Source organism: Rhinopithecus bieti, unplaced genomic scaffold (genome assembly GCF_001698545.2).
Source record: "Rhinopithecus bieti isolate Rb0 unplaced genomic scaffold, ASM169854v2 scaffold_35538, whole genome shotgun sequence".
Taxonomy (NCBI): domain Eukaryota; kingdom Metazoa; phylum Chordata; class Mammalia; order Primates; family Cercopithecidae; genus Rhinopithecus; species Rhinopithecus bieti.
Window position 1 is genome coordinate 2,394,649 of NW_016815913.1, and position 23,512 is coordinate 2,418,160.

Sequence of the window (23,512 nt, forward strand, 5' to 3'; positions counted from 1 at the left end):
GATTACGAATACTGAAGGAACTAGTCTCTTGAGTGGGCGTAAGATTTCTACATTTTATGTCTCTTTAGTTGAATACTGTATAATTAATGATTTTCCAAGAAACAAATCTATGTTTATGTTTAACCTGCCAGTATATTTAGTAATTTCCTTCTCATTCATTGCCTGTTGTTTTTGTGGTACATCCAAGTAGTATAGTCCTTGAGACAGCATTGACTTTATCCTGCTAAAAAGCTGTATATTCTATTGCTTAAAGATTTTTAAAATGTCAAAAGAAAAAAGAAGAAAATAAAATTCACTCTAAGACACACTCCCCAGAGATCTACATTCAGCATATTATATGACGATAATAAAATTAAACCAGATGTAAATACACTAGGCACTTTACATGATTTTTTTTCTAATTTCTAATTCTCATGATAATGATGGAATATAGGCATGTTCTGTTTCAGGTTAAATAGGTAACACAAATAGTAAGTCGTGGAGCTAGGATTTGCACCCACAGTTTTCTAACACACACACACACACACACACACACATATATATATATATGTTTGTATATATATGCATACAGATATCTGTATTTTGTAGAGAAAATTGGGAGCAAGTCTTTATATATATATATATTTTTTAGCAAATACAGGCTTGTATAGATTATTGCAAGCTCTGCAAAGAAGACTGCGTGCTATATATGGGACCAACTTTTCAAAGTGTGGAAGACTCCTCAGAACCCCGTACTCCACTTAAAATATTAGGCAGCATTGTCATGTAGTAGAAGCCACATTGAAGAAAAAATGTACATTCCCACATAATCTCTTAACAAAGGTGTTAATAATCTTGGTTTCATTCTGGAAGTGATCCAAACCAGAACTGTTACCTTAACTAAAGCCTGTAAGACCTGTGATGTTTGACTTAATCTTGCCAGGTTGTGCTTTGCCAGATTTTACTTTCATGAACAATTATAAGGTTTTTTAAAATCTACCATATTCATCCATCTACCTATCCATTTCCAAAACTATTACTTAGTACCTAGGATGTACATAGAATTATGCAGCCAGTTGAAGAAAACAAAAAAGACTAAGATTTGGTTTACAGTATAATTTTTGCCTAATGAATAGATTGGCATTCATAAGTTTGCAAAGCAACAGTAGTACCTAAAACGACCATCACAGTTCAATGGACTGAAAAATAGTTTTATTTCAAAAGACCCAAATGCAACATCAAGAGCTGATAAGAGTTTTATTATTTTAGATATAAGTAATCTTAGGAGGGAACAAATTAAAGTGAGAAAAACTCCATAAAGAAGAATTGTGTGCGTGTGTGCGCGCATGCGTGTGTGTTTGTATGTGTGTGTTTGTACACTAAAATAGGAGTTAAGAGTCTCTTAATGTCTTGGTTGCTAAAGAACTCGTAAATTTCTGAAATATTTCAGTCTTGACTCTAAACATTTGAATTTAATAGAGGAAAAACTCCTCTTCTTTCTCTTCCCATGAATTTATCAACATCAAATCAAAAATCTGTGTGATATTTTCTTTAGTTTTGAAAAAGGAAAGCCATCATTCCATCAGGAAGAGTAAGAATGTCCCTCCATCAGTTTTCTCTTGCCTGGAAAGCCCTGCTATATGGTAACATGACTCTCCGCGTATCTTTTTTAATTAGCTTCACACTGTCAATTCCTAAAATTTTTCCAAGTGTTATTTCAGTTATTTTTGTGCAATCTTAGAAGAAAACTTTTTAAAAGACAACTTATTTTGGTAGCACTCCTTAGTTTTATAGCCACATTTTTAATCCTAAAGACTAAGTTTTTGTGGTCTCACCTTCCCTGACATGCTTACAAATCAATACATTATGTGATATTGTTATCCTCATTTACCTTAATTTGTTAATTCTTCTTTATGGAGTTTTTCTAACAAACCTCTGGTAATATTGCATAGTGAAAAAACTATAATCCACTGAAAAGTAAAGAAAAATAATTTAAAGTATTTTTAATACTTTTAAGTTTTTGCCAGCCAGATGTTTGAAACTAATACATGTATTTTCGAAAGCCTCAAATATTCACCAGGTGGCAGTGTTTTCCTTAATTGTGGTCAAAATAAACGATCTGTTTTGCCTCATTTATTAAAAAAAGATAGGACGACAGGTGAATATTGATTCCACACTTACATTGACAATACTGCATTTCGATGCTCTGTCTTTTGTGAAAACATCCTTCCTAAAATATACTTAAGGGAACCTGTATATTATTCTGTATTATTATATATGATAATATATTATCATATATAATAATATATATTATTATATATAATATTATTATATTATTCTATTGGGTTATCTCTGATTATTTCCCTTTATCATGATTTTTTTCCCTTCTCTTTCTCTATTTAAAGAAAGGCTACATTGTGTTTGGTGATTTATAATATGTTTAGATGATGTTTATTCAAACTTTTCTGTGTCTTATAATCCTGGTGCATTTCCTTCCTTTTAGCTCAGGGTCATGCTTCCTGGCTCCATGCAACCTTTCATAGATTCACACCCTCCTAACCACTATGCAGGTATCTAGAAGCCTATCCTCAGAGATTTCATCACCAGAATGCAACAGGTTTGTCTCTTGCATTCTGCATCAGCATATTTGAAGTCTGATCCTAACAACCTGAAAGCATGACACAAATGTGAATCTTTAGATGTAGATCAAACTGGCATACTTCATTCTGAAATTAATAATCATGATGATAACATTAAACCAGATGTAAATACACTAGGCACTTTACATTTTTTTTTTCTAATTTCTAATTCTCACGATAATTATGGAATATAGGCATGTTCTGTTTCAGGTTAAATAGGTGACACAAATAGTAAGTCGTGGAACTAGGATTTGCAACCACATTTTTCTAATTCCAAACCTGATCCTTTTCAACCATGAAATATTTCCTTTTACATAAAACAAACCTCAAAATATTTAGTTTTATTTATATTTTTTTCTTGTTTCATAAAATCTTTATGATGGGGCTAAAGTGGCAAATATGACAAATATGACTGCAAATTGATATAATAAATATGACTGAATTCCAGTCCTGACTCAAGGACTAATAATCTCAGTAGTCCTTGGTAAATTTCCTCACCTTCTTTAAGCTTCACTTTCCTCATATCTGTAAAAGGTGATGACTCCAAGACTTATTTTGTATTAGAAGAATGGGGTGCCATCACTTTAAAGGTGATGTCAAAATGCACTTTAATTATCTCCAATTTTAAGATTAGGCATTGATTCTGCTTTTTGATCGAGAGAATCAGGCAGACTAAGTTGGGATTCAATAGAACACGATACAGTAAAGAGAAAATTCATCCAAAACAGGTGCTTCTGAAACCCTTGATTTAATGCACATTACCACCAAGTCAAGTATTAAATTTAGTGTAAAAGCACCAAGCGGAATACGCTTGATCTACACTTTCCTAAGGCTAGTAATTTAAAGTGAGGTCAGAAGAATCAAAAACTCTTCAGGTGATAAAGGATTAATGAATTCAGATGTTCTAGGATAAAGTATGCAAGAGAAATATGAATTAGCAACATTTAACATTAATTTATCAAATATGCATTTTTAAATTTTAAGCATTTTATTGATAGAATTAATAGTTATATATGTGCATAATAAAAATATTTCCTATTGATTCCATTCAAGGTGAAGAGTGTATTGTATTCTGCAATGGACTATCCGCCTAATATGACAATCTACTACACTTTTCCCCAAACCATGAAATAGTTTATTTTTAATACAGTTTTACCATGTTCACAGAAATACAGTGGTACTTGTCTATATCTTCTTATTGATGTTGAACTACTTCAGTTTCTGTGTCTTACAAAATGTGATATGACTGTTATGAATTAGGTCCTTTCAGCCTACTCTCACAAAAAAATAGATGTGAATACAATTGGGAAACCAATACTGTATAGAAAACAGAAAAAAGTGAGGATGCATGTTAAACATAATTACTTATATTTACCCTAAAACTGCAATTGATAGCTAATTAGATTCCTTGAGGTGAGGGGTTCATTTGTAAGTATGTTTTAACAAGATTTTGATCACAGTAGGCAACCAAGGAAATTTTAAAGTTATAAGAAGAAATGAGAAAATACATTATCCTTTGTTGAAACTTTGCTAACCAAAACCCTTGTCCTCACTTTCTTACTTCTTTCCTCATCTTGAGTTGTTCCCTTGCTGCTCTGCTATAGCGAAATTGAAGAGGGAGCAGAAGAGAGTGATTCTATTAATATATCAAGAATGCTGAGCATGAATAATAGACACTGTATGTGTGATTGTGCCAGATAACCTTTAGAATCTCCTCCAAACCTAAGAAACTATCTGTGATTTTAAGAAAAGCAGTTTATTTTTTTCATTTTTTTTTATGAAGGTATAGTGTGCATGCGTGTGTGTGTGTGTGGAATATAGAAAGAAAGCAGATATAAAGAAGTTTTGATTGATAAGATTCATTTTATAACCTAAGAAATAGAAAAATTAATAATAGACCATCAGCAAGTCTTTGCGGAGTCTCGAGTCCTTGTTATTAAATTTAGCCAACATTTATTGAACACATATCATGTATTAGGAAATCTGTTGGGTATATATAGAAGGAAAAAAGGAATCCAACATTTGTTAAAGAGGTGAGAGTTCCTTATATAGATAACAGGGTATGAAAGTTGAAATTTTTACAGGTACCAGATACAATTGATGACAGATTCCAGAGTTCACAATGCTTCAAGAGTATATAGCATGGAGACAATAGAGATAAGGGTGGATTTGTGAGGAGGATTTCTTTGTAGACAACTGAAGTTGGACTAGGGGGCACCTGTGTTCCCAAGGATGAGAGAGAGATTGTCTGCCCAGGCACCTCAAATCAAGCCTGGGGGGTTTACCAGAACCATGGACTTCCTGAAAACGACAACAGCAACTGGAAACTCCATGCTCGATGAATGCGCTTTTCCCCTAATCTTCTCACTGGATTCTCTTCACTTCCGAAATATTTCTCTCTCACACACACAGTTAGTGTATGGAAAGGAAAAGATAAAACTTTGAATTGGGGCTACTACATCTATTACCTGACAGTAGGAGGGAAAATATGTCCAAACAAAGCCTACGAGGACCACCCCAATAAACAAATGTTAAAGAGAGCTGGACGAAAGCATGTCCAAGCAAAGCCCAAGAGGACTACCCCAGTGAACGAACGTTTCAAGAGAGGAGAGGGAGGGGAAATGCAGCATGGAAATTTTACTATAAATCAAGTCTACGCCATTGCAGATGGATAAATCAGTAAGATACATACATATTCATGTGTGTCTGCATGTGTGTATATAAATATATTTGTGTATGTATATGCATATAAACACATACTCTGTGGTATTGTGAAGCTCACAAAGTGGAGGAAAGTAAAACATATTTTCAACATAATATTCGAAGAGTATGAGGAGGCGTATAGGATATGATTATAATGGTAGTAAAGAAGAGAGACGTTTAACTTCATCAGTGTTTCACAATTTATATCATATCACATCATATTTTATAATTTATATCAAAAAAGGGTTCACATTATCTGCCAAATAACTGCCTCCAGCATGGATGGCGGGATCTATTTCTGCAGAGTCTCAGCTGTCAGGTTTCAGTTTAGAAATGGGCCCCTCCCAGAGTCTCTCAACTTGCTGCATCAGGCTGCCCAACAGGGTAATATTGAAATGTGCATTGCTTGACATTAAATCTCCTACACTCTTGTGAATGTGCTGTTCTCGCCTCCCTCTTCCCAGAAATTTCTCAATGTGCCAGCAGTGTCTCCCTTATTACTGCCAGTCTCTTCCTACAACAATCTAAGAGGAATTGAGAAAATCAGATAACCAGTTTTGTTAAATCGGTAATTTAATGCACTCAAACTTCGGTCAAGGGCCAAGATTCAGTCAGGGGCCTCTGACTGAAGGAATTTCAGGACACTTGCTCCATCAAAAGCATGGAAAGAACTTTCTGTGCTGCTTAGTGGCCAAGGTTTATTTCTAGACCTGTTCAAAAGAGCTTAGGTTTCTAGACATGCCAGGGTCAAAATATCCAGGCAATTTGGCAAAATAAGAATAAAGTCCAGGAAAACAGAGAAACCTCTACTCAAATCTCACTTAAGCAAGTTAATCTCTCTGAGCCACAATTTCTTTATCCATAACAGTTCAATATATGTGGAAAGAATCTACCAAATAAATGTGAAAACACATCCCAAACCATCAAAGAAAACATTTTCTGTAGTCCCCACTCATGTACATGCATTTATTCCTCACTTATTGAACCCCTATTATTTAGTCATGACTGCTTAAACAAGTGTTCACCAAAGATTCAAAGGCTGCTACTAGGGTCAACGAGAATGAACTCTGCAACTCCTTGGCAGTATCCACTTGGTGCTGGAGGGAGAAAAATGGCAATTGAAGTACTTAGTTATGTCTAGTGGCATGGAGGGAAGTACACCTCTCGTTCTAAAATGACAATAATGAAAGAACTTATCACAAGGGTTGTTACGAGGTTTAAATAATATAACAATCTAGAATGATCTTAAGAGGATGCTTGATAAATTGCATATTGAATTTTTTGTTAGCAATTTTTATTATTGTGACCTTAGATGACTAGGGTAAAATATTGAAATAGATTTACAATTCACTGCAGCCTGTTTGCTTTTTGAAGTTATGTATTATGTTTTGAAGAAAATTATTCAATATATTGCTAATTGAGAATTATCTGAAATTTTGGAGAGTGGGAAATACACAAAACATAAAGTCCAAATAAATGTGTAATTATTTCTCATTTTTACTCATCCAAATATCAATGTGCCAAAAATTCACATTTATATATAATGATACTAGTGTTGCTTAGTGATTAAACTTATATCTCCAAGTCAAATGAATCTATATACTTTCCCTCAGGGACTCCAGAAATCAAGAAGGGATGATGCAATTAAGGAGATGAGTGTTAGGCAAAGTTAACCCCACTCCACTTATATACTATCACCTTTTTTAAGGGAAGAGAGATTATACATCCAGTTGATAAAATTTACAGCTATCAATTTCTCTTACCCACTCCTGGGTGGGTTTTAGCATTCCCTCAGAAAGCTGTATTCTATAAGTCAGTTCTCACATACTCAAAGTTTGCAGTACAAAACTATTGTCAAGTGTTTCTAATAAATGACTCAAACAATAGAGACTTGAAACATTGACATATTTAGAAACTGATTGAAAAATGAGTGTATAAAACATAAATTGTGATAATGAAAATAAGAACACTCTTTTTAGATGCTTGAAGAACTCGTTCTTGAAAAGAACATTTTTAAAAAACTTTTAAGTTCTAGGGTACAAGTGGAGGTAATTACATGGGTAAACTAGTGTCATGGGGGTTTATTGTGCAGATTATTTTTTTAATTTAATTTTTTTTAGATATTAAGACATTATAAAGCTGCAATAATTAAGATACTATGATATTGGCTCAAGGATACATGAATAGAGCAAAGGAATAGAATAGAGTTCAGTAATAATGGTTACAGACATATGCATATCTGACAAAGTACTTGCATCCAAAATACTTCAAGAATCTTATACAGCAGTTGGAAAAGTACAGTCAAGCCAATTAAAATGTGGGAAAAATACTTGAAAAAGCTTTCAGAGAAGATAATATCACAATTTACTGTAAACATAAAAGATGCTCAACATTATTAGTCATGAGAAAATGCAAATAAAATAACAATGTTATATCGCCACCCACCCACCAGAATTGCTAAAATGTAAAAGACTGACAATGTTAAGCTATTATTGCAGATTTTTGGTGACCTGGAGAAAATAATTCACTCTGTGCGCTCTGTCCTTATGGTTCAAACCCTATATGATTGGGTCTTCTTGCAATTTTTGGCAGTGGTACCCCAAACCCCTCTCACTGATTCAGTCTTGCCTTGTGTCCACAGCCTCCTCATATCATCCAGGTAGATGTAGCTAATATACTCAGGTCTTCCAATGAAACACTAATTATCACCACTCCCCATATTAATCACTATGCTGACTTCGTAGCTGTAAATTAATTTTGCCTGTTTTTGAATTTTATATGTGTGGAATCATATAAGATTTACTTTACTTATGAACACTTTTGTATTTGGGTTATTTTACTCAACATCCATATATTGAGATCTAGGTATTATGTCTACCTGTGGTTCATTCTTTTTCATGGCTGTAGGCGATTCCAATTTCTATAAATTTAATTGTATACACTTATTAATTCTGTGATTGATAGACTCTTGGGTTGCTTCCAATTTGGGATTATTACAAAAATATTGCTATGAATATTCTTATGTATTGTGCAGATTATTTTATTACCCATGTATTAAGCCAAGTACCTATTGGTTATTTTCCCCGATCCTGTCCCTCTTCTCACCCTCCACTTTCCGATAGGCCCCAGTGTGTGCCATTCTACTCTACGTGAAAAAGAACATTTAAAATTCGGCATTACCTGTATCCTTGTTTGCTTGTGTTTTGATACCAAAACCAGAAAACTACTCATTTTGCTTGTAATCAGAGAATAAGTGAATATGGCAGGCAGAAAGAAAGGGTATGTTGAAAACAGTTACTGAACATTCTAATCATAACGTGTATTTTCATAATTCCCAATTATATTAACACCTTACGTATTCAAGTAATTACAGTGTTTATATGACTATTATTCCTAAATGATTAATATTTCAATATTATGGTTAATGAAGAAATTCAATTAATACACTGCTTACTGCAAACATAATGCTATTAAGCTTTAGATTTAATCACGTTAATAATGGCGCATTAGAGGCGCATCTAATAAAGCTTTTCGACAAAACCCACATATGAAAGATTCATTTGTCTCTTTCTTATTTTAATGTTAAGCCATTCTTTTTTTTTTTTTTTTTTTTTTTTTGAGCCGGAGTCTCGCTCTGTCGCCTGGACTGGAGTGCAGTGGCCGGATCTCAGCTCACTGCAAGCTCCGCCTCCCGGGTTTACGCCATTTTCCTGCCTCAGCCTCCCGAGTAGCTGGGACTACAGGCGCCCGCCACCTCGCCCGGCTAGTTTTGTATTTTTTTTAGTAGAGACGGGGTTTCACCGTGTTAGCCAGGATGGTCTCGATCTCCTGACCTCATGATCCGCCCGTCTCGGCCTCCCAAAGTGCTGGGATTACAGGCTTGAGCCACCGCGCCCGGCTACCCATTCTTTATACAAGCACTGAAACTTCACAGGGTATTTGCTTTGAGGAATATTTAGCCTCTTCAGTGCAAATATGCATTATTAATTTAATCACATATAATAATCTAAAGTGCTTTAGGGTAAGAATATAATAACTTTCAAATGGTATCAGAGTTTTCTATTTACCATGCTCTTTCAACGTTAGGCATAGATCCTGGTGAGTGGCAGCTGTGATCCACTTCTTTTTCTTTTGTTTAGATTTTTTTGTTAGTTATTTGTCATTTTTTAATTTCCAACTTTTAAGTTAAGGGGTACATGTGCAGGTTTGTTACATAGGTAAATGTGTGCCACGGTAGTTTGTGACACAGGTCATTCCATCACCTAGGTATTAGCCCAGTATCCATGATGAGAAAGTCAAGGCTCAAAGGACTAAATAATTTTTCTGACATTATAAGACAAGATTAATATCTAAACATTTCTCTCTCGAAACTCTCTCTACTATTTCTCACTCCTTCCAGCCTAAAGATCCTACATGACTCAGTTTTTCTACCTAAACATAGTAAAGAAGAGCCCCATTCTGCATTTTCACATCGTGGAATAAAAATCCCTAAACACTTAGAGGTTTGTTTTATTACTTGTGGCTTTTTTGTTTTGTGTTACCTGATTTTTTTTTTTTTTTTTGAAAGTGGTAAATGCCTTTCACTCCCGTGTGTTCCAAATATATCTAATATTTTTCCTTTTATAGTATATCATGCTGAGAGGGAAAAGCACCAGAACATGTTTCAGAGGGATTATTTATCTATAATTTGCTGGTCTTCAAGACAAAAACCATGTCAATGAGACTAAGGAGGTTAAATGATGTATTAATACAGAAATCAGAATAGCCAAGTAGCTTAAACCACTTTATCATACTAATAGTGCAACATGGTCCATCTTTTAAGAATTCTTTCTTTCAGGAGAGAATTTTTCAGGTCTCTTATGACTGCCATTTGCCAGCTGACTATGCTCTATGCTGTAACAGCCTTTAAACTCCCTGCTGTGGAATAATAAGATTCCATTTATTTTTTAGACATTCAAAGTACTTGTTTATATTGACTACATTGAAAATATCAACTTTGGGGGCCATTTTCAGCTTTTTAATCTTAATGGCAGAATAAGAAAATAGTCCAAGACACTTTCCTATTGATAACTTAAATTGATACATAAAGAAATATAATTGATAACCCATATATAATTGAAATATCATTGATAGCTATATCTCAATATGGGATAAGTATTTTATGGGGAGAAATGAACATCTTTAATACTACACTATAACTCTTATTCCTTTCTCTCTTTAGCTCTCTCTCTCTCTGAATTTTGATGTTACCTGAGTTATGGTTACACATGCATTGAGGCTCACTTACTGTCAATATCCAAGATTTGACCTCAAACAGGGTATAATAAAAATCAAATAGAAAAGAGTAATTTCAATTGGGCTAACCACAAAGAAGTTAAAATGTTTTCATTCTTTAGAGGGTGGCTCTATGAGTTAGAGTTTATAGATCCTCTTGGTATACAATATCATGTAATAATTACCATATAAAGTTCATGAGATTGCAGACTTGTTCCAAAGCCCAATGTGGAAAACCCAATGAATACAAGAGTTAAAAGTGAAGTTTTTTCAGGGTAACTGAATCCTTTTTGATTCATTCCAAAAAATTTAGATTTGTCTAAAGAACACATTTCTATGTCCAGTAGACAGGAATATATTTATTGGAATCCATATTGACTAAAATTCTTCTATATTTTTATTCAGCAGTGTATATTTTGGGTTATATATTTGTATTAACACGCTAGTACCAATGTTTTATTTCAGACTGTTTGATTTTCTGATCACATAACAGGCAATGTTCTAAAGACACAATTGTATTAACAAATCTACTGAAACAGGTATGTCCAAAAAAAGATTTCCTATATGCACTGAAGTAGAAAGAAAATAAGTAAACCGAGATATATTTTCTTTTGCTCTCCCTGAATTGAGTTTCTGTTTCCAATTGTATTAGTCCATTCTCACATTGATATAAAGAACTACCCGAGACTGAGTAATTTATGAGGAAGAGAGGTTTAATTGACTTACAGTTCCACAGGCTATACAGGAGGCATGTCTGGGGAGGCCTCAGGAAACTTATAATCATGGCAGAAGAGTGAAGGGGAAGCAAGCATGTCTTCACATGGCAGCAGGAGAAAGAGAGCAAAGGGGAAGGTGCTATACACTTTCAAACAACCAGATCTTGCGAGAAGTCTATCACAGGACAGCACTAGGGAGATGGTACTAAACCATTAAAAATGACCCCACGATCCAGTTATCTTCCACCAGCTCCCACCTCTAATATTGGGGATTAAATTCAACACGAGATTTGGGTAGGGACAAAGAGCCACACCATATCAACAATGGCTACATTTTGCAAATGAAAAAAGAGGTCTTGAACTCTAAAGGGTAAATTGCTGATGCTTAATCTTTTCACATATTTTGTATTATTTGTACATTTCTTTGTCAATAGGAAGACAGAGATAATGGCATAATACAGTAATAATGCCAAAACTATTATTACACGTTACCTTATAAAAACACTTTTACAGAATTTGACCATCACTAGACTTTGAGAAGTAGGTAAGATTCAGACCACAAGTCTGATTAACAGCCAAGAAAAAACCAAGGCTCAGAGAGATTCAGACGCTTGTCCAATTAGCAAGTGGTGAACTGAACTGGAAGCCAGCATACTGTCACTTCACTTCTTTCTATGCTCTTTCCCAGCACTTCACAACTTCTAATGACTTTGTTATTTCTTAGTGTAACGCTATGGTAAGGAGTTTCTGGGGTCACAGTGAATATTTGTTGGGCAACAAAATTATAAATGGCATTATAATATTCAGAATAGAGACGGTCTGAATGTGTACATCCAGAGACTTCTTAAAATTTGTCTAATTCATATCCTGAATTAAAAATAAGTAATTAATGATTTAAATGACACCCATTCAAACTGATGCAATGGCTAAAGCCAGACCAGCATAGTGACTATCTTCAGAGACTCTTGAGTTCCAGCACTGGTATTTCCTTTCTTTGTGATCTGGGACGTGTCACTACGTCACTTAAGCCTTTTAATGCCTTCATTTTCCCATTTGTGAGTGGAGATAGCAATAGCACCTACCTTCATAGGACAATATAAAGATTAAGTGAGATAAAGCAAGTAAAATTCTAACCACAGTTACTGGCATGGTGACAAACTCAGTGAATATCATCTAGTATTACTACTGTTGTTGTCATTTTTTGTCATACAATTTTTATTATTATCCAGACTATGTCAAGGTTGGTTGCTAGCTATTAATTTATAGGTCCTTTCAGTCTGGCCAACCCACTGCCCCATTGAGTCCTCTTTCCTGTCCCTCCTTTGTAAAATGAGGTGATTGATTAGGTTGATCTCCAGGAATCCTTCCAATTATAAAATACCCTGCATTAGTTTTAGTAGAACTTTAAAACCAAAATTTCTTCAGCTAATCACTCTGGAATTTAACTGTTTATAATGTATAGCAAAGTCTTTTTTTCCAAAGTGGGAATACATAATACAGATGTTACTGAAATTGGGAAACTCTCATATATTAAATACCACCTAATAGCTAGTATTTAAGGGAATGAATTGAAATTTCCTGAAAATCAGGTTAGCATAGTATAGTATAAGACATCTAACATAAAATATACAGCTGTAGGTTTTCTCTAACCTGCTACATCTTCTGAATCAGTGGTTCTCAAAGCCCTGTTGCTAGACTGGTAGCATTAGCATTACCTGGGGTACTCATTAGAAATACGAATCCCAAGGCCTCACTTTAGACCTGCTGTGTCAGAACCTCTGTAGATAGGTCCTAGTAGTCTGTGTTGTAACAAGCCTTTCCAGTGATGATGCTAAAGATTGGCAACCACTGATCTAACAAAAAAATTGAAAAGCAAGGTCTGCGTCTGATAAACATTTACTGAAGCAGCTGAAACTGAAATTAAATCTGGACTTAGAAGACATCTAAGGTCTGCTAAAAATAATGAAAAGTCAAATTACCAATCAACTGACTGAAAAGAGGGTTAAGAAGTCAGTCTCAGTTATTCCCTCTAGAGAAATAAGGTATTAAGAAGGTTAAAGCCAAGTTCGGTAAAGTCATCAGACACTAACAGTGCAATGATTGCTGCTTAGTGTAGAGAATCAGAGGCTCTCTGTGCTGTCTCCTGTGGGAAAGAAATAAGCTATTACTCTTCTCATTTAAAAACAACAACAACAAAAAAAAACAACTAAATTCAAGACCCTGATTTATGAAGGACTACCTTAAATATGGGAGAAAATATTTAATGATCTATGCCCATCTATTTATCTGGAAATACCTAGATCTTTTCATCACATGCTGCATTGAGAAAAATCATTTAATATACTAAAACTCACAAATCTTTAAAACATGTATAAGGTCAAAAAGAAAAAAATCAATGTCAGAACTGCAGGAAGACAAGGTGATTTTATATGCTTCAATGTCCTGTTTCAATATCATTTACATAACAATCTTAGATCCCATTCTTAAATCCAACATTTCTAATTAAATCCTAAGTATTAATACTAACAAATAAAAAGCTACATATGTCCAATTTGGTCCCATAAGTCTTTTCTTATAGGCTTTATTTCAGTTAATGGTGTTATTTTTTTCAAGGTATATACCCATCAACGTTCTTCTCCTTTTTCCTTCAAGCCCTTCTCCACCCCTCTACCCGCTAACATTTCGTGTTTGCCAAATCCAGCCGATTTAACTTCATAATTTTCTGAGGATTCATTTTCATCTTTTCAGTTCTGACAGCCTTTATTCATATTCCCATGATGCTTTTCTTTTCTGTATTCACAATCGGACCTTAGGACTCTCGAGAAAAGGAACAGTGTCTCCTCCTCAGGGCCCAGGACGAGGCCTGGCAGAGCAGGCATCTGGAAATTGTTCCCCAGTGAAAGCCTTTAAGCGTAGACAAATTCATCTGAAATCTCACAGCTCCCATGACCTAAGGATGCCTATGAAATCTTTTTTTTTTCCAGAGAAATAAGTTAATATGTGACAAATTTCTAAAAAAGTATATTTTGAATACACATTTCTCACATTTTAGAAACTACTAAGTGTTCTAAAATCAGATATGGATGATTTTTTTTTTTATTAGAACCTCTTTCTTTACTCATTTTAGGATGTTACATTTATTTTGTTCAGTTTGATATTATTGTTTTCAGGTTTTATCATTCGGCCTCAATGACCTCAACAAAACGAATGACAACACGTCCCAGAATCTTTGGAGATACCATCAGTATGAAAATTAGGAGAATTAAAATAAAACAAAAATGGCTTTCAATGATTACAAGAATAAGGAATTACACCTTATGAGAGAAAAAAGTCCTATCAAGAACATATTTGCTACTTACAACACAGTGATTTATGAAAACTGTCATTCCAAAAGATGCTGACCTTCCTTAGGAAATAAATTACCTAAGAAAATCACAAATAAATAGCCAGACTCTAATGGGATTTGATACGACCCAAGCACTGAGGAAATCTTTGTGTGCTATGCTATGCACATTTCATGTTGCTAAAACTTCAGTTTTCATTGTGCAAGATGCCAAGAATTCTGAGGGAGATTGAAATTACTCTTTCAAAATTACAAAGTTCAAACAAAATCATACAATTTTTGTTTATTCTCAGTGCCTTCACTGAAGAGGAATTCTAGAATGTACAAATAGAAAAGGAATTCTTGGCCAGTAGACTGATACAAGAGAAATCTTCCAGAAACACATGGTCTGGGAAATTTCAGGCTCCTGGCAGATCACAAACCTTGACTGCCTTTTATTAATAATCACGATCCAGATCAAATGCCTGTAAGGAGCCAGGACCTACTTGTGAGGCTAGAGTTTAGTTCAGAAGTTGAACATCTTCCAACAAACACTCTCATAATAGCAGACATCTTCTGCAGACACAAAATTATTCTGGTCAGTACAAATGTCATTGACTAAAGAGACACTGAAATTTATGGCCAGTGTTCTCTAGAAAATAGAACTAAGAAGGTTCTTTAGTAATAAAACCAAAAACATGTTCAATGGCAGTTTTATTCTATAGACTTGCTGTAATCTATAATGATTTACATCACCGCCAAAACATCTGTCTTATGGTTGCCTATATAGACATAAAATAAGAGAGTGTACAATATAGTATCATTGCTGTTAGAAAATGCAAATACTTGAGAGATACAGCTGTGGAAAGAATTTCAGTACCTCAAGGAGACTAAAGTAGTAGCACCTAAACTTACACAGATTAAAAACAGACTCTTACTCATTCCTGTCTGTGTTCTGTACCTCCTTAGTGGTGAAAGTCTGGTATATAACATGAAATGTGTCTTTGGATATTACTATTACCTGTCTACCCCAATCAAGGCTTGTTCACTTTTGAAAGGATACAAAAAACAAGCAAGTTTTCATAGCAGTAAGATTTTACCAATATAATGAGAGTAATCCACAAACAACTGTTTATGAAAGAAACAGCAAAATGCCAGCAAAGCAACAAGCAAAAAAGTATTGTTGTTGTGGGGTGTTGTTTTACCACAGTTTTAGTTCAGGTGAGGGGAAGGGTTGAATGGGGATGAAACATAAAATGGGACCATAAAAACACAGGCTTTTCCCAGCAGACAGGGGTACTCAGCTATAAAGTTCTTTTCCTAATAATGTGGCCAAAATTCTGATAAAAGTCCTCCAGGAAAGCAAGAAGAGCTTGCTTGTAAAAAAAAAAAAAAAAAAAAAAAAGGCACACCTCTTAACAGTCTAGCGTTTGCAGAGACAGAGATGTGTATGTTAACAAATAGGCTAGAATTTGCTAGAGCTGAAATAACATCCATTTTATAAGATTTTACTTTAAAAGACAGATTTTTGAACCACTGCAGAACCTGCAATGTCTTTGCATTAGTCAATTAGCCTTGATGCAAGGAAGTGATGAGTTCAGTGTGAAAGGAAAAAGGATCAAATAGATAATTCAGACACAAGGCAGTTGCAAAGGGAAGAGTCCAGACAGACAAAAACAGACTCCTTATTCATTTCTGTCTATGATGTCTCCACTTCCTCAGTGGAAAAAGACAGAGAGATAGAAAGAAAAAAACACACATTGTATTTATAATTGTGTGCCATTTTAGTTTATTTTCTGTTGATAACTCTAAGATAGAGCTACATTTGCACCATTAGTAAATTTGATGTAGTTAAGCCCATAGAGTTCAGCTATCTCATAGTAACCCTTTTTGTTTCTTTCTTTAAGTCTCAATTTAAAAGAATCTACTAGAGTTTGTTAAAGGATAATATCAAAATTAGATGGTGCAACTCACTTTTGCAGTAAGTTGCAGAAGCCCAGAACAGGCAAGCAGGCTAAATAGGAAAAGAAGAAACCAATTCACCCTCTGCTAGCGTAGAATGTAAGAAAATGAAAGGCAAGAGGAAAAAACACCCAGACATACACATAAAGTTACAAGCAACCTATGTTGAGCTTTACGTAGAAATGTTTCCAATTTATTTATGAGCAGTCTACTTAGATTACTTTATTTTGCTTTAGCTCTCACAATTACTTATGATTTTCCGGGGCAGGAAATGCAAGTGGATGTAACTATCATAGGACATGAAGGGTATATCTAACGGTAGTTTTCTGTTATAATATAGTTCAGATTTTGAAGCTTATATTTCTTAAATTTTCAGGGCATTTGAAACTCTAAAAAAAAAATAGAAAAGAAAAGCAAACAAGCAAGCAAACAAAAAAACCCTTCTGCAGGTGAAATAAATTAAAACTGTATTTTGCAGGTACCTGTTTTCTCCACTAGGTTTTTTGTGGTTCAATAACAGCTCAACAGCTCCGACGACTTCTTTTCTGATAGCATGTAATAGAGCATCTCCAACATAGACATTAAAGCTTAAGAGTAGTTCGATGAGCTCCAAGTTCTCATTTTCAATTGCAATGAGGAGAGCAGTTCTTCCGAGAGGATCAATGCAATTAATATTGATTTTAAAATAAATTTCAGCTTCCTCTAGGGATTTCTTGACACTGGCATAATCTCCCTTTTCCACAGCATTCAAGTAGGCTTTTTCTGATGGCGAGAGTTCTGATTCTGCTCTTACTATCCTCAGAGGGATGCGATCCCTATAGGGAGCATTAACATTTCTTTTGTAATAGAACTGAGCCATGTTTCATGCCATGCTATTTCTTTGTCTCTGAAAGTAGAAACCAAAAATACAAAGATATTAGTGTTAATATGCTTTTAAAATTGGTAAGCATCATACTTCTTCTCCAACTCACAGTGATATCCATAACAACAATACCATTAGTAACTATTAAGAGTTAAGGTTTCTTTTTTTCTTAAACAATATAAATACTAAATAGTTGTTAAATTATGTGGCAACAAAGTCTTCTTCTAAAATAAATAAAAAGAGATTAACATTTGGTAAACTATTTAAAAAGTTACTCTGAAAGTGAATTTTATCAGAGAATGCATTTAGAGTTTTGGAAATTATTTACAAAGTTTATCATAATTATATATAGTTTTCAGACAATCACTTTGAATATCAGAGGCCATATTTTTGAGATCTCAAAACTAGACCAAGGATATTCAAATGTAGAATTCATTGTCAATTTTTCTAATTGTGGAAACGCTATTGAGATTACGTAATACCATTGTGTTTGCAAAATATTGTTAATTTGTCATATTCGTTTTGTTTGTTTGTTTTCTTTTTTTTTTTTTTTTTTGGTAGAGACAGGGTTTTGCCATGTTGCCAGGCTGGTCTCAAACTCTTGGGCTCAAGAGATCCACCTGCCTTTACCTTTCAAACTGCAGGAATTACAGGTGTGAGCCACTATGCCCTGCCCTCTATACTCAATGCTAGTACGTAGTGACATTGAAGTTAATGTAAATTAACAACATTAATGTCAATAAAATATACTGAGCCCAATGAACATGATTGTATTTTTTTCTCTCTTTGAGTTCATTGAGGGTGGAAGACATGTACTGAGAATATTAATTAATCGTCAAGATGAGTCTAAGCAATTCCATTTCCAGAAGAAGATTTGGAAAGGATTAAATGGTGAAAGAATTTATTATAAAAATGTTATTTTCTTAATTCTACTGCCTTTAAAAAATGACAATAAACCACAAGGCAGGAATGTATTCATTATAGTTTTTTTTATTTAAAAGTTAGATTAAGGATATAGGTGAATATGAGAAAATTAATTCAAATAAATGAAAGCTCATCTTATCATAAATTAACAAAGGTACTGGAAGTCATATTGATCTAGTATCATCCTAGTGATAGAGATTCATAGAAAAAAAGTATTACATCTTGAGTATGATTTATTTGTTGCTGTTAGTTCCTCTTGCATACTTAGTATCTAACCTATTTTATTTTTCTATGTTATTTAAATTGAACTCACATGCTTATTTGCATACGTTTGCTCTGCAAAATTAAAATAAATAGGGTGTTCTAAGTACTTAAACATGCATATTCTTTTCAATTGATTTTTTTAACCCTAATCATTTTATGAGTAAATTAATTTGATTTGAATTCTGTTTTAACCATAGATTAAACATGAATTACATTAACAAATATGATTATATTTAATAATATTTTATTCTGGGAAATTTTACATTGTTTGTGTATTACCTCAATTTATTATTTTAATTATCAAGGAATTAATTTTACCCTTTGACATCCAGATAATTCATCATGATTTCTAAAATATCTAGGTGTAAGAGCTACTATGAAAAACTATTATTTCATAATTGGTATTTCTCTGGCATAGTATTTTGTAAAGCTACCTTCACAAACTAAGCAAAAAGTGAGTGTTCAATATGTATTAATTTGAGATGTGTGAATTACTTGCTTGAAGGCTGATTATAACTTTAGTATTGTGGGAATGCTTTAACTTACTCTAGAATAACAGGATTAGCATTTATATTACAGAATATCAAGGAGAATTTAATATTCCTCCAATATCACTAACACTTGAGTAAATCAAGATGATTATGAGACTATCTACGTCATTGTAATTATCTGATCCTGAACGCCCCCATTTTTGCATCAGTGATGCCATTACAATGTTGGCCTTGGAGAGGTGGTTGACACTCCCTTCCTTGGCACCTTTTTTCTCAGTCCCAGGTCAGAGTCTGTAACTGTGTGGGATCAATGCCATGACCTTACCATTGTAATTTTATTAGGACTGACATCTAAATTTTTCATAATAATAATGACTGGTATTTATATCCAATTTCAGCACTGTGCATACTCTTTATTATCTTAGTTCTTTCTTATCTATGATTCCTGGAAAAATATATGAATTTTTATTTTAGAGTTGAATTTAATTTTCCTACCAATAATATTTTTAGCTTGAGACCAGTGTTTGAATGTAGCTCACCCAAAATACAGGTTAAAATGAAAATACACATGCACTTACACACATGCATGCACACATCAGTTCTGCATGTGAATTATGATTCAATCAAGATTCAATCAAGATTAAGAATCATGCTAGAGAATGAACAAACTATTTTTATTTTTTTCATTTAGTTAATTTTATTAATAATGCTACCAAATAAAGAATTAGGTAGAGAACAGCATTTTATTCCTCATTGTCAAAGTACAGAATGTCAGTGACAATAGGGATTAGTGGACAAAACAGAAGCTACTGGAGAACTTTGAGGATGAGGAAAGATAAAAATAAATTAAGCTTATTAATATCTATTTCATTTAATCCAGATAACTTCCACAAATGTAAACCACAGAAGTTCATTTTAAAAAGAGTTACGTTACACAAAAAAAGAGAGATATTTTAGGCAACACTGTAATTAAGAGATGGAGAAGGTAAGGGATATTTGCATTAGGTAATCTATTTTTCTATCCATAAGGTGATGAAATCAACACTTACCAAGGAATGGGTGAGAAAGTAAGAATGAAAGCATTAGTGCTGAGAAAGATCTTTTATTAACTTTTATGACCTCTTTCAATCTCTTGGATTTGAAAAAAGTATATAAGAATTTATGTTAGGAAGGCTAGACAGATTTTAAATACATTTAAATGTAAATACATTAAATAAATAAAATTTAAATATTTACAATTGAATCTTAAAACACTCACAGGGAGGAACACACACACACACACACACACACACACACACAGACACACACACACCGAGAAGAAAGAGAGAGAGAGAACAACTTTGATGTCTAAAACCTTAACATAAGAGAGGAAGGAAGATGATATAATTTTTCAGCACATAGGCTTGTCCTTGATTACTTGAGATGCAGGGATACTAACTGGAGGACAAAAAAAATCAAGTTTAACATTTTAAAACTGTGCTACATAAATGCAATAGCAAGTGGCAGGTGCTGATAAGGCTGATGGAATCTCTGAGCTGACACACTCAACAGCTATGGAATTGCTACTGGATAGAAAGGCTGTTAAAAAACAGGGGACCCAGTATTGCAAATGTGTTGACCTATAATGTCAAAATAAAACATTGTTCCTGGTCCTCCACTTTTAGAATTAACTTTGGAGGGGAAATGATTTCTCTCCCCAAGAGACTGCAGAATTTTAAGAATCTTTTCATTTCAATGTCTCCTGTATAACACCAGACGTGGAATGACTGATGGGTCAAATTATATTTAGAAGATTTGGAAGAGATGAGGAGTGATGGGGAAATAACTCAACTTCTGAGATGTGACTTTTACATAAACTAAAAATTATTTCCCCTAAATGTGTTGAGGATTAAAAAGAAACAAGAATGTAGAGAGAGCTATGACTTGACATTGATCCAAAGAGAAATTAAAATTATCACTAAATATGAAAACTACAGTTCTCTAAGCAACATAAAGATATACAACCAGAAATTTTAGATATTTATATGTATCTGAAGGCACATTGCCTAAAGGATAAGTTTAGTTATATAGTGGAAAGAACAATGAATTTGAGTTCCAAAGAACACAAAGTAAAGGGATATTTAATATGGAGAGATCTCCATTCTTTAGTATATATTACTAAAAGGGAAACGAATTTCCCCAAACATTTTCTTTTCTTCCCTAGTTGACTGTGAGAAGACACATGTTTACAGGTGTGATCTCATGACACAGTAAGAAACAACTCCTATTTGTTATTAAGATACTATCACACATATGTAAGTTGCATTTGTACTTTGTCTGGAATCTGATATGAAATAACTTTTTCCCAAATAGTGCATTCACACTCAATCCAATTAGAACTTTTTCTTGATATTATTCTAACATATTATCTCAATAATCTTTCACATAACATGTACTCCACATAAAAACATAATGGTCTGATTTTTGCTATCACTCTGAATTCCAGATCCTTTTCTAATTTCCTTCGGCAAGAAACAATACATACATTTCAATAGCTGCAAGTGTTACATAAAAAATATTGCATATTGACTGAAATGTTTTGTGACTTAGTCCAGTCAAAAATTAACACGAATTTTATTCTTGCTTTGATGATGTCAAAGCGCAATGAACTAAATTTCTTTGAAAAGTTGTAGGGACATTTCTGTAAACCATGAAGATAAGGTTACACTACTCGACAACAACAACAAAAACTACTTTACTAAAATATTTTGATATTTTAACCTAGGATTTTAAAGATGAAAATCAAGATTATACTTATTTTCAAAATTCAAGCCCCTTGGATTTAACAAGTAACACATAAAAAACTAAACGCTATCTCCATTGTAATTTCCTTTTAATTTTATTTTCTCATCTTCTTTGTGATGGTATATTCCCATCTTTAAAACACACATATCGAGGGGAATGGTATAGGCAGGGCAAACGGTGTTATTTCGCTGGATTTTTACCTCATGGGATTTAGAAAACATATATTTTAGAAAATAATGTGTAATAGTCAAAGTTTGAAACTCCACCCTGAGAGTTAGAAAATGCACAACAATCTATTACTCTTTCCCTCTGATTTCAAAGGAAAAGATGTTCTTTTCTCATTCCAGCTGCTAGCCTTGCTGTCTGAGCTTCCATCCATTCCCATTTCTCTAATACTTCACATGAACCATCACCCTCTTTCATACCTGAAGCCTCTTTCTGTAAACGTTCTTCCCTTCACATCACAAATCTACTTAATTCTCATTATTTTTAAATTGTAATAATCTTTGGTAATTCTCTGTCCTGGCTCAGATTTTCTTTATTTTATAAACTTTAAGCTCATCGTCCATTCACTCATTTATTCTCTCTAACATGGTGTTTATCCTCATCATGAATAAATTTTATTTTTCTTAATCATGTCCTTCTAGTTGCCAAATACATTTGGCTCTTTTCAAGCCTTATGAGTTTTCAGTAGCATCTGGTGACACGTCTGCTGAAATGAAACTGGTCTTGCCTTGGGCTCTGTGCCACCCTTCCCTAATGCTCCACCTCCTACCTCAACATGACCCTTCTCTCAGTGGTTTCCATGGACTCCTTTTCTTCTGTCTAAAGCTGAAATATTGATATGACAAGGGTCTGCCTGTGGCTCTTTCCTTCATCTATCACTCTCCCTATTCTTATCATCACTTGCTGTTTAAAATGTTCCCTGAAAAACATACATATGTTTTAAAATATCCTATAAAATCTATGTTGCCAGACCACATGTCTCCCTTAAGATCTGGACTTCTGCTATCCAAGATGGTAGCCATTAGTCACACGTGCCTACTTAAATGTAAATTAGCTATAGTTAAATAATATCAAGAATCATTTCTATATCTTATTGGGCAGATTTCAACTGCTCAGTAGCATTCCCTCACTACAGAGTTGATGTACTTTATCTCTTCATTATCTTTTACATAGGCTACAGCAATATCTTTCCAAATGATCTCACTGATTTTAGTCTTGCATACTTCCTGTTTATTCTCCACAATGCCACATACCTAGTCTTTCTAAGATGCAAATCTAATCAAATCACTTTCTCACTTACAGTCTCTAAAAGGCTGATAGCCATTCACAGGTAAAACACAAACTTATTATGGAATACTGATTCCTCCATGATCTGGCTTCCAAGACTGTCCCAGGCAAGCTTGTTTTACACTGCCCAAAATACCAAACTACTTGGCTACTATAACTCTGAGCCTCTTATACTGCTCTTTATAGTTTTTGTGCCTTTCCTTTCCTTGAGCACTTAGCAACTCCTGCTGGGTTTTGAAACCTTTCTGAAGCATCATAGCCTCTGAAGATATTTCTTTTCTTCCTCTCAAGGCACAGTT

General features: G+C 33.9%; 1 protein-coding gene across 2 annotated transcripts in view; it reads right to left on the reverse strand.

Annotated features, from left to right (window-relative positions):
• TRPC4 (transient receptor potential cation channel subfamily C member 4) overlaps positions 1-23,512 on the reverse strand; it is a 238,528-nt gene that overhangs the window by 141,280 nt on the left and 73,736 nt on the right. The window contains exon 2 of one of the 2 annotated variants that reach the window (XM_017854166.1): positions 17,062-17,481. In XM_017854166.1, coding sequence (XP_017709655.1) covers positions 17,062-17,454 — 393 coding nt within the window. In that variant the 5' untranslated portion in view covers positions 17,455-17,481. Of the gene's footprint in view, positions 1-8,501; positions 8,580-17,061; positions 17,482-23,512 lie in introns of those variants that run through there. The other variant, XM_017854165.1, reaches the window with a different exon arrangement.